Raw genomic sequence first — 16,578 nt, 5'->3', positions numbered from 1 at the left:
CTGTCCCTGTGACGTCACAAGAATCAACTCATTCACATATTTCCACTTACTCAGCCTACAGCAGTTTAGCTCCGCTTATTCACACTGAAGTTATAAGGTGTGTTTCAGCCTGGACTGTTTGAGAGAGACACTATAATTTTTGGCATCCTGCAGCATTTTTTTATTTATTTTTTTGTTGCTCATTTATTGACTAGTTTATTCATTATTTAACTTTTGGTTCATCATTTAACTCTCATTCAACCACTGATGTGCCACTGCTGCTGTCTACGCACTCAGCAGTGCTTACTAGCTGTCTGCGTCAAACTTCACATCAAAGTTTCGTTTCCTCTGCTTTGTACAGTTTATTTTACCCCGTCCAATCAAATAAACGATAAACAAGCCAAATCACAAAAAATGACTAACGTTAAATGATGAACAAACCAAGTAACAAACGATAATGATAAAATGATGAAAATGATAAAAGCTGGAAGACGTCAAAAATTACTCCTTTTGTAAAAACACCTCTTCAGTCTTTCATTTATATCTGTTTTTGTTCATTCCTTTCAAGCCAACCTTTGTGATGAATGATAAAATGTGGTTCAGATTTTATCAAATGAAATAACTATCAATTAAATATTCAATCTGTGTGCATTTCTACTGGCAATTTTAATTTCACATGCATTTCTATTCACCTCATTTTCAATGTTTCATTTTTGTTAATTCCACCCATCATAGGGATGTCCATGAAAAAAAAATGATACAGTACTCAGTAAAACACACACACACACACACACACACACACACAAACTGACACTGGCATACATAGAAATGTTAAATACGACTTTAATCATTCCATCTTATTTAAACATGTTTCAGGATCTACAGCATCAGAGCAATTAGTCTCCTCGAATAAGTTTAATTATGTACATAAATAAATGTCATTCAAACCCAAGTCCTGCATCTCCTGCTCATAAATAATACATCTCTGAAAAAATGTAGTGGAGGAGTCACACAGATTCAGATACACACTGTTCTCCACACACACACACACACACACACACACACACACACACACACACACACACACACACACCTCAAGCTCTGTTCTCCAGAAGAGCCTGGAAGTCAGGTGAACAAACCAGTCTGTGTTTAATGTGGCCGAGCACAGACAGATCCCCTCTTCTGCCTTCTGTCCCAACGGACACCAACTCCTACAAAGAGAACAAGAAATTAAAGGAAAGTGTGGAGGAGGGGGAGTGGCCGAGCGTTAAATGCAGGACGTAGAGCCGGTCGGGCTGAACCAGTGGGCTAAGTAGCTGATGATATTCACCTGCGCCTTGTTTGTGCCAGCCTACTTATAGGGCAGAGCCCAGACAGAAGGAGACCGGTGGAGACGGGAGAGAAGAGCTGAGCTGAGCTATACTAAGAAAAGAAAGGAAAAGTCTCAGCGAGCGTCTTGTCTTAATTTGTCTGTGGGCTTAAAAGCCGAGTGGTTTTTGTGTCGTGTGTAAATAAAACATAGCTCTCCGTCTCCACACCTGCTCCCGGCCTCCTCACTCCACCCATCCTTAAAGCGGTTATAGAAGGGTTTGGTGGAAAATCAATTTAACACAATTATCCACTTATCCCAGATGTCTGGAATGATGCTTGGCGCTGGAGCTATGACGCTAAGGTTGCTAACACACACTAGAACCCAGTAGTCACCCAAATCTTCCGTAAATAGATTCCCATCTTCTTTGTTCCACCAGGTCATCTCCTTTTGCTTTTAAACAAATACAAAGATGCCTAACAAAATAAAAGGTAGAGCTGAAAAGTGTACAGCACCTGATAGTTACTTAGTTACTGACTAAGGGGACAACATGTAAAGACTAAAATAATCATTTAGAAGTCAGAGGAGTAGGTTCGGATTTCAGAAGAGTTTTTCTTACCACGTCACACATCTTTACGTATTAATGTCACACACAGCTCAATTTTAAGGTCTCATATACATAAATCAACATTATACTGATAAAATATGATGACCGCAGTAGATAATTCACTCACATCCTCAGGAGACACTCCCTTCACCAAGTTTTAACTGAGTTCTCTTAAAATTCTCTTTCAATGCACTCACAATCATCAGATTCATCCGCTCGAGGAAGGGGTCCGAAGCACAACCAAAATGTTCTTCCACATGTTGTGTGCAGTTACACATTTCCACCAGAGAGGTCTCCAAATCCACAAATCTTATATAGCGTAGCTTTAATGAAGATCACGTTGAGCTCTTCTTTTAGGTTTTGCAGACTTGTTGATGTGGATTAGAGCACAGTATGACTTACAGCTATAAAAATGAACTTCACTGTGTAGCTGAACACTGTGTGCAGGTGTTTTACCGAATTCGGCCTGTTTGTGTTTTACATTAACAACTATTAACTTAGATTTTTTAACTGAACATATATATTAATTAAAATAAACAACACAAATTTCTAATCTATTCTAGCGACCATATGGCTGCGTGACGTGGATAGGGGATTTGGACAGGAATTTCTGAGAGGGAGTTGCAATTCTGTTATCTTTATTAGCCGAAGGTACCGGGCAGCTACATGGTGATGTCTTGTTTATTTTGTATTTTGGAAGGTTACTGTAAGTCTTACCGTTTCCTGTGTGACTAACGCAGAACTGCATGTGGTTTGAGCGGGTCGAGAGAAGTTTTGGGGATGTATTTACTGAAAAGATTTGGATGACTATTGACTTCTATACTGTTAGCAATGCTAGCCTCATAGCTCCAGTTCTAAACTAAAGAAGCAAAATATGGACTCCAAACATTTGTTGGTTGATCAACTACTGAAAAAAAAAAATACTGAAAAAAAGGACCTGAAGAAAAGAGCAGGGGGTCCCTAAAGCCACGTCCAGCGTGATGTTCCCCAGGATGAGCTGCACTCTGCCAGATTTCCTCACCAGCATCCGGCCCACCAAACCCTCCTGCAGGTCCTTCAGGCAGCAGCTGTTCTCCTCTTCAGCCTCCTCCTGCTGCTCCACACATGCACAGACACAGCAAAATCAGACACACTCACATCTTCAAGTAAACATAGTACATACAAAGTGCTAAAGTCAGATATCACCCTTTTGTTCATTTAATTTCCAGTCAAAATGACAACTAAAGTACAAGTTATTCATTTTTCAGGACATCTTCCTTAGGAGATTAGAAAAAAATCTTGATTTGGTACTGAGTGAGGAACAAAATTATGGTTCCTCTGGAGCAGCAATGCTACATTTAATACAGTACAGCAGCAGAAAAGAGGACAGGTGGCAACAGCATAATCAACAAATATATACAATATTGTTTACAATATAATGTATAGACACTATACAGTACAGTACACAACAAACTATATTCTGCATTTACTGTAGTGCACGGTTTATTGTATAATTTTCTACATTTACGTTTATTTTATTCCTTTAATTTTACATACCTGGCCTTCAGTTTTCTGCAGCATGGACTGACCATCCTCTGACTGGACAGCTGTTTTGGTTGGTCTTACGTCAGTTGTGGGCGGCTGGCCTGGTAGCGAATCAGGAAGCTGCATGAAGAGCAGCTCCTCCTCTTTACACTGACTCCAGGCCTCAAGCAGGTCAGGCAGCGAATCGGGCTCATGTATGGGCGGCGGCCTTAACATGGGCTCCGCCTTCTTTACCTCAGGTACCTCAGGAGGTTCTTGTTTAACTGAACAAGAGAAAGGAAGGGGAACAAGAGAACACAGCTTCATCAGTATAGCTACAGTATTAGTATTATTAGGCCCGATCCTATTTCACCCCGTGCCCCTACCATTCAGCCCTTAGCCCTCCGTTTTGTGCATTCATGTCTAGGGGTAGGGTGTCTCGATTTTATTGAGATAGAGGGGTAGGAAGATATGTTAGGGCTACATGCTCCTCCATACGGAGGTTTTTCAGAGGCATACTCCAAACGGAGTTTTAGGAAAAAATAAGAAAAACTGGCAAGACGGCTGTGCAGGTGACCAAAGAAACCCACAAATGTGAGAACTTTCTCCATTAAAAATGATGATAACCATTGTATTATCTTAGTTTAGTGCCGTTTCAATGTATTATGGTCCTTTTCTTCATAACAAGCATAAAAATCGCTAGTACTATGCTGATGTCTCGGTAGCTACCTATCGAAACTTCCGTTCCACCTTAAATGGTGCAGCAGTTTAAGGTGGAACGGGATAATTCGAACAAGGAGCTGGCGAATATCTGACTTCATGTCACTGAAGAATCAGGGGTGGGCAAAAATAAATAATTGTCACATCCCACCTCTTTGAAGGCATATGATGCCCTAAATGTAACTAAAGCCCAGCAGCTGAACTTTACTCTCCTCTGCTTTCACTGCTGACTGGCAGGGTCGCCTAAAGAGCAGCACTAGTAGCCTGTTAATGCAGTAATGTTCTTCTTTATTTGAGGGTCCCATTTCGTAGAGAAGATTTCAACCACTACCCCTTGTAACTCAGTTCCAAGGTCAAGGCAACACTCGAAAATAAGGAGTAGGGGTAAAAATAAGAAATGGGATTGGTTCTTAGTCTTGCATCATTGTGAGTTGCATTTTCTTAGCTTTTTTTTATCAATCTGAACTTTTTTCTTCCCCCTTCCTTTGGATTATCTTTTATCTAACTGCCTCAGAAGTATCTCCTGAAAAATACAAACTGGTACTTAATGGCTGTTTTGACTGGAAATCAAATAAATGAAGGGTGATCTCTGACTTTTGCACTGCACTATGCATAAAAGCACATCTTATTTACTCTGCTCTTCACTGTTTCTTGTTTCTATAACATGTAGGATGGACATATTTCTGTCAAACCTGTAACAGTTCCAGAGCTTTCAGTGTTCATTGGTTCAGCTTCTCCACAGTTGCTCTCCATTTTGAGGCCTATCTTAGTGTCCTCCTCAAACTCCTCCTTAAAGATCCAGCCGGACACAGCCAGGGGAAGCTGGACGGGACAGCTCCGTGCCTCGCTCCTCAAGTGAGGGTCATCTAGAAACTGCACAAAAGTTCATGAATATCTCATCTCTAACTCTCCTTTCAGATAGAAAAACCTGCAACACTGCCAGATTCACTTTCCTGACAATGCCAGTGAATTTCTCCATTCACTCGCAGCCTATTCCCAGATCTTTACTGCGCACGGCATCTCTATATGCACCAGAAAACCCCAGAAATGCTCGTTTGACATCTAAAATATGCAGCAGTAGTAGCGTCATCTTCAATAATGGTGGCTAAACAGATCATTTTTTTTGCATGTTTCATAAACACCAAATGTTCCTGCTTCCAGTACTGGGTTCACAAAGACATTTGCATAACATTACAACAAGATTTCCCTTCCCTGGTTTAAATCTTCCAGCCTGTGGCAACTCGGAGGACACATATCAAAACGTTGTCCTCTAATCCAGCAATGCTCCAGCTTTTGCTTTTGTTCCCACTTCAGTCTACCTGGAATACTGCTGGGACTTTCACTAGGTCTTGTATCTCGTATTCACATATAAGTGTTCCTGGCAAATTGTCAGAATATTTACAAAACTGCATGTGTAAAATAATCAAAATGCAGCCAGTACAGATCCTGTGATCTACATGAAGCATTTTGGGTAAATAATAATTTGAAGGTCAGAGGATTTGACCACACTGAGTAAATGCCCTTCATTATGTACAAACTTACATTGTCTCTCTCCAGCTTGCGCAGAATCTCTTTGGTTTCCTCCTCCGTCTCTCTCTTCTCCTTCTTAATGTTGATGATGGGGGAGGGTCCGCTGTTGGGAGTTTCTCGCATGTCATCATACACACCTAGCAAAGCCATAAGTGGGTGGAAGCATAAGATAATTCATTATTGACACACAAACCATATATTTTACATAAGAATCTTATGCTTCAATACATTAACTAATGACGTACTACCAGAGTAGGCACTACAGAAGAGATTAGTTTTAACGGGATATATTAGGCAGGGGAATTTGTGCAGGATTTGACCAGCTGACTCATTAAGAAAAGTCATAACCCAGGTATTCATGTTAGTGTTACCCCACAAGACACACTCAATGACAACAACACGCAGCATGGCCGTGTCCTTTAGCAGGTTTTATTAATCTATAAGTGTAAGGTGTATTAGAACAGACCCACTATTACTGTGAAAGCTCCAGGTTCTGCAGATTCATACTGGATTAAAATCGCTCCACAATTATTACTGTCAGACTGTAAAACTACACACACTGCAGATTCATACTGGATTATTAATTTTATTGATAATTAGTAATCCATCTGTAAACTTAAATTATAGTACCTTCCCAGGTAAAACTATCCTAGTTCAGGTGGGGTCTTACCGTCACTAATCTAACACACATTCAGTTTTGTGCTGCTTGCCAAAATGCATCTCTTGACCTCTGGAGGTCTCCTTAGCTGCACCCAGAAACCCTGAAAGTTACTGATTTTCCTACTCATCCTCCTCCTCTCCTCTGTGACCGGGCAAACGATTTCATGTTGCCATCTTAGCGGCTGTCTGAACATCAGACACCCACCAAAACAACTTCAAATGGAGGATACATGAGTGATGAAGTCTTTTAAAAATTTTACAGTCACATCAACGCATAAACACCCAGAGAGGACGGCCAAACATGGAGCAATCCAAGGAGTAGAAAACACACACAAACGTAAATCAGCCGTCTCTATAGCAGATGCGATTGGATACAGGAGTATTGGGGTGTCCCTTCAAGCGAACATTGTAACTGACTTAAGCTAGGTTCACATTACAAGCCTCATTGCTCAAACAAGATTTTTTGCTCAAATCCGATCTCTCTGACACGATAGTTCACACTCATGTGGGTAATCGATTCAAATCTGTCAATAATGTGAACGAACTGGTGTCCTGAAATGACCCGCATGGCACATCCTACTCAGTATCGTCACGTAAATGAATCACATGCGTCATCAGTAAACAGACTAATGAGCAGAACGAGTTTCGCTGAGAAGATAATTAACTCTGATCAGCTCTCGGCTTCATTATTGGAATGAGACGAAGGAGAAAAAGGTGAAATGTGCTGCTTTTCCACCGTTTACAGGCTTTAACTCCTGTTCGGCACTGCTGCCACGGTAACGCTGAATGATGGCGCACACGCAGTGGAAAAAAAGCACATGAATTCCGATCCGAGCTTCACATTAAGGTCGCAAGGCCATGAATCAGATACGTATACAATCTAGGACCATATATGAAAGTGGATTGGGTCAGATTTGAAAAGATCAGATTTGCGTGTTCACACAACCCTGAAAACATCAGGTCTGAGTCACATTAGGGCAAAAAATCTGATTTGTGCCACTTCAACCTGGTAAAGTGAATGTAGCCTTAGTTCATCAATCACATCAAATTTAATGACGCTGAAAAGAATCAACTGTCCCATTTTCCCAATTTCTGCTCTTCTCTCCATTTCTCCTGCTCTTCTCCTTGATTCCTTGCTGGGTTGGAGAGGAGCAGTAGGAAGGGAGGTGGAGGACTGGAGCAGAGGCAAAGGTTTTTGTACGCAGTCCTTACCTCTCCTCTTGGCCATCATCTCCGCAGGGCCCTGCTCGAAGATGGAATGCGACTGGATGACCTCTGGGCGGCCCCGCCCCCTGCCGCGCCCATCTCTCTGTCGCCCTCGATCCGCATCCTTCCTCTCTCTCCTGGGTCCTTCATCAGCTTTCAGTCTGAGAGAAAACATCACTAAGCTACGTGACCAGTGAGGCCTGGCTAGAGGTCATTACATACAACAGAGGCTCATGTGGAAGGACATTTATCATAACTACGATGGAAAGCTCATGAAAGCTATTCTGTCAACCCAACAAACATCATTGAGAGTGCTTTATCAGTTCAAACATCACTCACTCTTCTTTACTCTTACGGCCGATGATATTGGGTGTGAATGTTTTCTGTGGGGAAGTATGAGAGAGAGGACAGTTGCTTAATATTTGCATAGATCATATTTGCTTTACAGATTTTTTTGACAAAAAGTGCAGAAATCTGTGGAAACTGTATTCACTGTGAAAGTGTGTGACTGTGGCTGCTGTACCTTCTTCACTCCTCCTAGCGTGAGGTCTCTGGAGCGCATGGTGGGGAGGCGGCCGGGAGAAATAGCAGCAGGCAGCCTGCGGCCGAGCACCGCACCCCTGCCCCCACCTCCAGGCTGAGTGGTCCGGGGTGGTCCAGCATCACCGGAGCCTGGGGTGGCCATCCTCACTCTGTGACGATATTTAGAGTTGGGTTACAATATTGCTGACAGTTATGGGCTTCCTGTGCACCAATAATAATAGTGGTCAGTGCATCAATATTGTATCATTATTGCAATAAATTAGACCACAATATGTCTGACTGGTGAAATTTCATGCTTTGCTGATTTTCTAAGTGAAAATAAGTAATGCGAGTTCTACAGAGAGCACACTTCTGCACAATTTAGTGCACAATTACTGTTTATTTACTGGATTTAAATAAAGCATAAACTGTGGCCAGTATAACAGTTATGGCACAATTAATATGTTATGTTTTATTTTAAATTATTTATGTTGTATTTATGTTAAAATAAGCAAATGAACAGAAATTACACACTAAAATTTGCAGGCAAATGACATTTTTAGCACGTGTTCACTGTAGAGGATGTATTATTTTCACTTAGAAAATCAAAACATGTTATTAGACCAGGGGTGTCCAAACTTTTGCATACGACAGTAGCTGACTGGATCAGCTCATTACACAATTATCTTATGTTATTCTTTTATTTTTACCAATTGTTTGATTTTTCCTTGCTACTCCTTCTTGAACAGTTCATTTTCGCAGCTGCTGAATTTAAAAAAGAAATGATTACTTTCAAACTTTTTTTACCGCCGTTATAAAACGTGGCACTACTGTTTTGCTGAATTCTGTCCGTCCTAACTTTTCCGCAAACGTCAGAAACTGTCTTACACTGTAAACTGACGTGTACAGTGTAGTCATAAGATTCCTACACTTATGACATTTATTCATTTTTGAACTAGCGTATTTACTGAAAACCAACAGGTACGTTCACATGATCGCCACCCTCCAAGAGTTCATCTGAGCAGAAAGTACCTGATCAGAAATTAGATTTGACACAAGTATCATATCAAAACCACGATTACCAATCTGTTCAATCATTTTGAGTAAATCAGATTTTCAGAGCACATCCACTCCTGTTTACTAAGACACTCTATCACACCTATTTGTGACTCAAGTCAGGGTTTTAATGTTAATATAAAACACATTTCTACCACTTTGCTGTACTGAAATCCTTATTTGCAGCTTTAAAGGTGATTTTTTCCTCAAATTTCTGCATAATAGAGTCATGGAGATATGTAGGCCTTTCAAAGAGGATTTTAGAGTAATGTATTGATTTCTTTATAGTGGTGGTGATGAGAACCAGAGAGTGCAAGGTCTCCTATCCAAAACAACCATAAACAATCAACGAACTGTGTCTGAGTTTTTAGATTTAATGTTGGTAACAGTAATACAGTGGTGCTGTAGAGGTAAATCTGAAAAACAAGTGTGTTTTTTTCCTCCAGGTACTATTTGGCTGTACAATGCACTGCATATGCCTCTTTGCCTTCAAAACACACGAATTATAGAAACTAAAAACTACACACAAACACACATTTTAGGCCACAATCTTCTCAAAGCTATTATAAAACAATACCTCACACATTAGGCAATGTATTTATGATCATGTAATGAAATAAAATGATAGAGGGAGATTTTAGAGGCACTGAACACTTCAGACGTCTGGTTCCCATCACCACTGTTAACAAATCTCACTGTTATTTCAGGCAAATTTCTCTAAAACGATGCACATCACATCAAATCACTCCAAATGACTTTCTTTACATACTAATGATTTAATTATACAAAATTTTGAAAGGTTGGTGGACTTCCCCTTTCAGCCAACAGCTTCTCGTAGCCAACACAGCGCGTGGATATGCTGTTAGACGGGACAAGCTAACCTTACAGACCCGTAAAGGCGTCTCTGTGAGTTTCTCTCCAAGCAGGAAGGCTGGATGATTTCAGACTTCAGACACGCTCTTCTCAACACAATCACAGACACAGAGATACGGACTGACTGACTGACTGACTGACTGACCGCTGGAAGAGACCAGTCCAGCTTTTTCTCAACCACAACCAGCCGCACAGCCTCACTGTTCACACTCCTCACTCACAGCCGTGTTTATGCCAACATAACATCCCTCCTAGAATACCAAACCGTGTCGGCCGCCTCAGAGGGCAGCTTCCCTCCTACTGTAAACACATGGACACAACACATGGCCGAGCTCAGCTACCGGCGGCTAAGCTGCTAAATAAGTAGCCACCAGGCTATATAACAGTTTACAGCCCTGGAAGAAAACGGTGAAGTATTTACCCGAATTCTAGCTGTTAATCGACCTTCAAAAAACGGGCCAAAAAAAAACGGCTGTTTGCTGAATAACGAAATTTAAAACAGGACAAGTTAGACATGGGCGGAGTTTTATTAGTGATACGAACGAGGATGTGACGTGGACCGTAGAACCGGGTACGTTCCAATCGGTAGTGATGGTCCCTATGCCCTACTCCCTACTTTTCCCCTCAGGAGTGATCCTGATTCAGTCATTCCTTTAGGGCCTTTTGAGCCTTTAGGGGAGCTGATAGGGTACGTCAAGCATAACATGTAACTTGTAACACAAAATAAAAGAGTTTTTATGACAGGTTTTTATGAATTTTTCGCAACATTCACAGATAAAATATGCTGCAAGAGCCTGACTTCAGAAGGCCTAACCTTCATTACAGGGAGCGTGGCGGCCAGTCTTGGCTGCTATTACAGTTAATTTCCCTTAACAGTGAGTTGTTTGTTAAACACCTGCAAAAAAACTGTGTAGTTCTACAGTATTCGTTATTAAGAGGGGCGTCTTCCCCTTATCATGCCTACACCCTACTCTTTATGTTGCATTCAGAAGTGATTGTGTCTATTCCCTTATTGTGTTCCATTCAGCAATGATTGTGCTTATGTCCTACTCCTATTTTTGTCATTCAAAAGAGATCAAGCTATAGACTTTCTCCCTACGTTACATTAAAATGAGAAATCGCCTCCCTAAATTCCATTCAGACGTGATTGTGCCTGTGTCCTACTCCATACTTCTACTTGGGAGTGATTGTGCCATTTTCCCTAGATCCCATTCAGAAATGAACATGCATATGCCCTACTCCCTACATTCCATTCTCCCTACATTCCATTCTCCCTACATTCCATTCTCCCTACATTCCATACAGACGTCATCACGCCCAAGCCCTACTCCCTACATTCCATTCTCCCTACATTCCATTCAGAAGTGATTGTGCCTATGCCCTACTCCCTACATTCCATTCTCCCTACATTGCATTCTCCCTACATCCCATTCAGAAGTGACTGTGCCTATGCCCTACTCCCTACATTCCATTCAGAAGTGAACTAGGGTCATTACCTTGAATGGGTGGTCTTCTGACTGTAACAATGGAAGCTTAGACAGGTTAAAAGGATCCATATGCAGTTTTTTATTAACAGGATTGAGGAAACAGCCCAGTCCAAAAGTCAAGATCAGCTTACCAGGTAATTATTCAGTAACCCAATGAGTCATTGGCACAGATAGTCATGTGTCAAAAACAAGAGAAAGAGGTTGAAGATTGCGATGGGAACTGAGAGACTAGAGTAGGACAGTAAAGAAGGAGAAATTAGAAACTCGGGAGAGGATTACCTCTGGTGGCCAGACCTGGAATTACAAGGTGCTAATGTAATACTGACGTTATGCATTTTAAAAGCTTCTTTTTTCCACTTTTACTTTTTATTCAAAATGGAACATTTACATAAAAACTGATCCAACACAGGCATTTACATTTTATGGATTAAAGTTTTATCACACAAGCCATGAAAGATGTCAACCCTATTGCTGCCACGCAGGTTTTTATGTCATTCCAGTGTTAAAAAACCTCTCATGCTGTCTTATTTGCTAATTATTTCAATATAATCAATCAAAATTAGAAGCTATTTAATTACAAGCACTTTTACTTCAATAATATTAGTCATCGTATTATTATGTTGATATGAATATGCAATTGATCTCCTTTCCCCCAGTGATATGTAATCTAATATTGTCATTACAGCGCTGTGGAAAAAACAGAGACCACTCTTTAGTTATTTAATTTCCAGTCAAAACAGCTGTGAAATACAAGTTATTCATTTTTCAGTGTCAGGAAAAAAGCAGAAAACACATATTCAACAGACGATTACATAGAAGCCTCACAACTAACTATAATATTATTTGTTTAGTGTTCAGTGTGACAGCTCTTTACCTTTATTACAGCTTCCATTCTTTTCAGGAGACTCACTTTCAGTTTCTCAAAGAAATCTGCAGGGATATTTTTACACACCTCCAAAGTTCAGTCTTAGAAACTGGTTACATTTTCTACTTCCCACAATCCAAGTATCCCAAACACATTCAGTGATGTTGAGGCCTGGACTATGGGAGAGTCAGTCCCATAGAGTGGAGCTTGATTTTCTCCTCTCTCTCGTAGATGGAAGCTTTAAGTGCTGTTTATGTAATAGGGACAGTGTTGCTGGTCTATCAAGTCTTCCGGGTGGTTGTTAGGAGTGACATTTTCTCTTTAGCGTATTTTGGAAACTCCTGTTTTTTTTATTTTCCTTATGTAAGTGGATTATCTAATATCTTACCTTCTCAGAAATACCTCCTGAAAAATAAGCAACTTTATGTCTGTTTTGACTGGAAATTAAATAAACGAAGGCTGGTCTGATGTGCAGCCTTATGATGATAAGACGGTTCTTCAAGGTATCTTTAGTGAAAGAAAATGGTTCTATATAGAACCATGAACACTCAAAGGACCCTCTACATGATTAAAGGGCTCTTTGCATCATGAATGAGTGCTACAGACTGATGGAGAATGTGCTGTAGATGGTTCTATATAGAACTTTTTGACATAGCACCCAAAAAGTTTCTTCTATCGTTACCATCATTAATCCTTAATCATGCAAAGGGTTCTTTGAGTTCTCATGGTTATATATAGAACCATTTTCTTTGCAAAAGAACCGTTGAAGTACCATCTTTTTTAAAGTGTACACTTTGTGATTTAATGATGTTATTACCAAATATGCTTCACCCCTACAGTGATCCCAAAAACTGAGCTTAAAAAATAGAAAAAATGATTCAAAATATATGAAAATAAGGGAAAAAACGAATACAAGAATTATACCTATTTAATACCTACAGAATGGATGCCATGTTGAAGTTTCGAGTGTGTCTTCACTCTCACACACAGCACACTTGGTCTGGTTTTGTCCTTGTGCTGCTGTCAGAGCTTGTCTTTAGATGGATGAGTGCATTTTAATTACACTACAGCTCCTGCAGTTAGGAGGAGGACAAGAGGAGCTGCTGGGGTGGAAGCTCAACCACAGGCAGCAGCATCATGCAGCTCAGCTTACACAGTGGACAGGCTAGAGATGATGTCCGGCGCGTTCGACCTTTAGAGATCGTGTTCCACAGTGCAGGCTGACTCATCTCACAGACTCCATCATTCTCCAGGAATAGGGGTTTTGGAGGTGTAAACCTCTGACTTCACAACGATTCAATTCAGTTACAGTTCTTTAGGAAATGATTCAGTGTGTCACATAATTGGTTCAGTCATTTTCGTAGGATCCTGGAATCATACAGTGAAGGTGTAAATGTGACTGGAGGAACTATTTACTGGAATACAGTCGTATGCAAAAGGTTGGAGTTAGGTTTTGTTGATTTTGACACACACACACACACACACGCAAATCTTCTAAGCCGCTTATCCTTCTGGGTCACGGGTGGAGCTGGAGCCTATCCCAGCAGTCATCGGGCAGAAGGCAGGATACACCCTGGACAGGTTTTCCAGTCCATCGCAGGGCTATATATATGTATATATAAAATGTTTTTTCCAAGTAATTATGGAACATTTCTGCTGGTCTATTCATCATGAAATTTTGAAACTACAGAAATACATATATATGTATATATATATATATATATATATATATATATATATACCTGCAACTTCCGTGTTTGTCTTCTTTTCTGTCTATTTCCTTTTCTCAGTGAGGTTCCTCTTGAACAGCTACACATCCTTTCAGACCCATAGCGCTGAGTTGTCGTCTCTCAGTGGAAGGATGGACAGAAACACTGTGGATGTTTTCAGATCTGAAGCTGCTTGATTTTCTCCTCTCTCTGAAAGATAAATGTACTGCTTATGTGTTGGGGACAGTTTTGACCATGTATCTGATGGGGACAGTGTTGTTGGTCTATCAGGTCTGGTGGGTGGTTATTAGGAGTCCCATTCTCTCTGCAGCTTTTGGTCATTTTTTGAACTCCAGTGCAGCTAATGTCTTTTCATTTTGACTTTCTCCTTTCTCAATATCTTAAATTCAATCTTCTCAGATATCTCTGATTAACTTCTACTTAACAGCTGTTTTGCCTGGAGGTTAAATAAATGAAGAGTGCTCTCTGCCTTTCGCACAGTACTGTACTTCACTGAAATGCACCCAAAACTGACGTAGCTGAATGGCCACCCGACGCACTGATGCATTTTTACACTCCTGCTGTGTGCTGCTCAGTGGAGGTCCCCAATCCGGTTAGCAGAGTGCTGGTTCGGTGTGGGGGATGAACTGCCCATGGCATTGGGGACCATATGGTGCAGCATTTGGTGAGCTTCTCTCGCCCTCAGCTTCAGTTCTGCACTGCACTGAGGGACAGACCCCTTAGGAGAATCTAACGCAGGTGAGGAGGAGGATGACATAATTAAGACAAGCAGGAAAACACATGCTAAGTGTGTGTAATGACCAGGCCGAGTTTTAGCCACCTACGGTACTTCACTTCATCTAATGCTAAATGTTCTACATGCTCCTCACGTTCATCAACACAGTCAATCAGACAGAAACCTCCTCTTTCTCTCTCTCTCTCTCTCTCTCTCTCTCTCTCCCTCTCTCTCTCCCTCTCTCTCTCTCTCTCCCTCTCTCTGTATCTCTCTCTCTCTCTGTCTCTCTCTCCATGTATGTTAAGCCCTGCTGTGCTGAACTGCTGTTACTGTAAATTTTAGCAAGTGTGTGAATAAGCATGTTACAAAGAGAGGTTAATATAAACTCAGTTACTTTTAGCTGGTAAATATGCATGTTTATATATTAAATAATATTGCAAAAACCTTATATTGTAGTCGATTTTGTTCCAGAGCCCAATATTTACATTTAGCGTCTGATCTACTTTATCTAATCAGTCCTTCATGAAATCAAGTCAAGTGCTGCTGATGAAATTTAACAAATCCACAGAGTGGCTGGAGTGCAGCTACATGATAGCACTTTACTGGAAATGTTCGAAACACACTGAGTAGTTCATGCTGTGTGTGTGTGTGTGTGAGTGTGTGTGTGTGTGTGAGTGTGTGTGTGTGTGTGTGTGTGTGTGTGAGTGTGAATACGTCACACTGTAACTGGTGTTTCCTTTCAGGCATGCAGTTCATGCAACACAGCTTTTATACCTTTTCAAGATGTGATGTCGTGCGTCTCATATGTATTATGCATAAACAATATATATGTATAGCCAAAGTTCAGTCTTAGAAGTTGTTTGCGTTTTCTGCTTCTCTCAGTCTGCGTAATCCCAAACACATTCAGTGGACTCTGGGGTGCTCAGTCCATTGTTTTGAGAATACCAGCAGCTTATTTGTTTGAATGTATTGTGTTCAAACAATATATAAGTACACTCTTAAAAAAAGATGGTTCTTCAAGGGTTTCTTTAGTAACGAGGATGGTTCTGTTTAGAGTCCTATGTAGAATTATTGCATGCTTAAATGGTTCTTTGCATAGCGAAATGTTTTTTTCAGATTGATGGAGAAAGTGTTTTATGTGGTTCTATATGGTACTTTTTTGAAAATGGTTCTATATGGCACCAAAAAGGGTTCTTCTAATGTAACAAGCTTGACATTGTAACAATAGAAGAACCCTTTTTGATTCTATATAGAGCAATTTTCAGAAAGGTTCTATGTAGAACCATATACAAAATGTTCTATATAGCACCAAATAAGGGTTCTTCAACTGTTACAAGCTTGACATCGTAAGAATAGAAGAACCCATTTTGGTGCTATACAGAACCATATACAACATGTTCTATACAGAACCAAAAAAGCGTTCTTCAACTGTTACAAGCTTGACACTGAAACAACAGAAGAACACTTTTTGGTGCTATATAGAACCATTTTCAAAATAGTTCTGTACAGAACCATGAACACTCAAAGAACAATTTGCATGCTTAAAGCGTTCTTTGCATTGTGGATTGGTTCTTCAAATTAATGGAGAGTGTGTTGTACATGGTTCTGTGTAGAACCTTTTTGAAAAGGGTTCTTCTATTGTTATAGTGTCAAGCTTGTAACAATAGCAGAACCCTTTCTGGTGCTATAGAGAACCATATATTACACATTCTCCATCAATCTGAAGAACGCTTTAAGTATGCACATGGTTTTAGAAGTGTTCATGGTTCTATACAGAACCACCACCCTTTCTAAAGAACACTTAAAGAATTATCTT

General features: G+C 40.5%; 1 protein-coding gene across 4 annotated transcripts; it reads right to left on the bottom strand.

The window, feature by feature from the left end:
- Positions 1–805: 805 nt before the first annotated feature.
- polr3d (polymerase (RNA) III (DNA directed) polypeptide D) lies at positions 806–10,500 on the bottom strand. Of its 4 annotated transcripts, XM_036578311.1 has the most exons (10): positions 10,387–10,475; positions 9,974–10,265; positions 8,038–8,206; positions 7,854–7,897; positions 7,521–7,675; positions 5,661–5,785; positions 4,811–4,991; positions 3,432–3,682; positions 2,833–2,988; positions 806–1,190 (listed from the first exon to the last, which is right to left on the bottom strand). In XM_036578311.1, exons 3-10 carry the CDS (start codon positions 8,197–8,199, stop codon positions 1,074–1,076), a joined length of 1,191 nt encoding a protein of 396 aa, XP_036434204.1. In that variant the 5' UTR covers positions 8,200–8,206; positions 9,974–10,265; positions 10,387–10,475; the 3' UTR covers positions 806–1,073. The 4 variants fall into 4 exon arrangements, with proteins under 4 accessions (XP_036434204.1, XP_036434203.1, XP_036434206.1 ...); XM_036578310.1 differs by lacking the exon at positions 9,974–10,265 and having other exon boundaries at positions 10,387–10,500; XM_036578313.1 differs by having other exon boundaries at positions 10,095–10,494.
- Positions 10,501–16,578: the final 6,078 nt, after the last annotated feature.

This window comes from Colossoma macropomum, unplaced genomic scaffold (genome assembly GCF_904425465.1).
Source record: "Colossoma macropomum unplaced genomic scaffold, Colossoma_macropomum, whole genome shotgun sequence".
Taxonomy (NCBI): Eukaryota; Metazoa; Chordata; class Actinopteri; order Characiformes; family Serrasalmidae; genus Colossoma; species Colossoma macropomum.
Note: the sequence above shows the minus strand (reverse complement) of the source record. Positions and strands in the feature narration are given on the sequence as shown.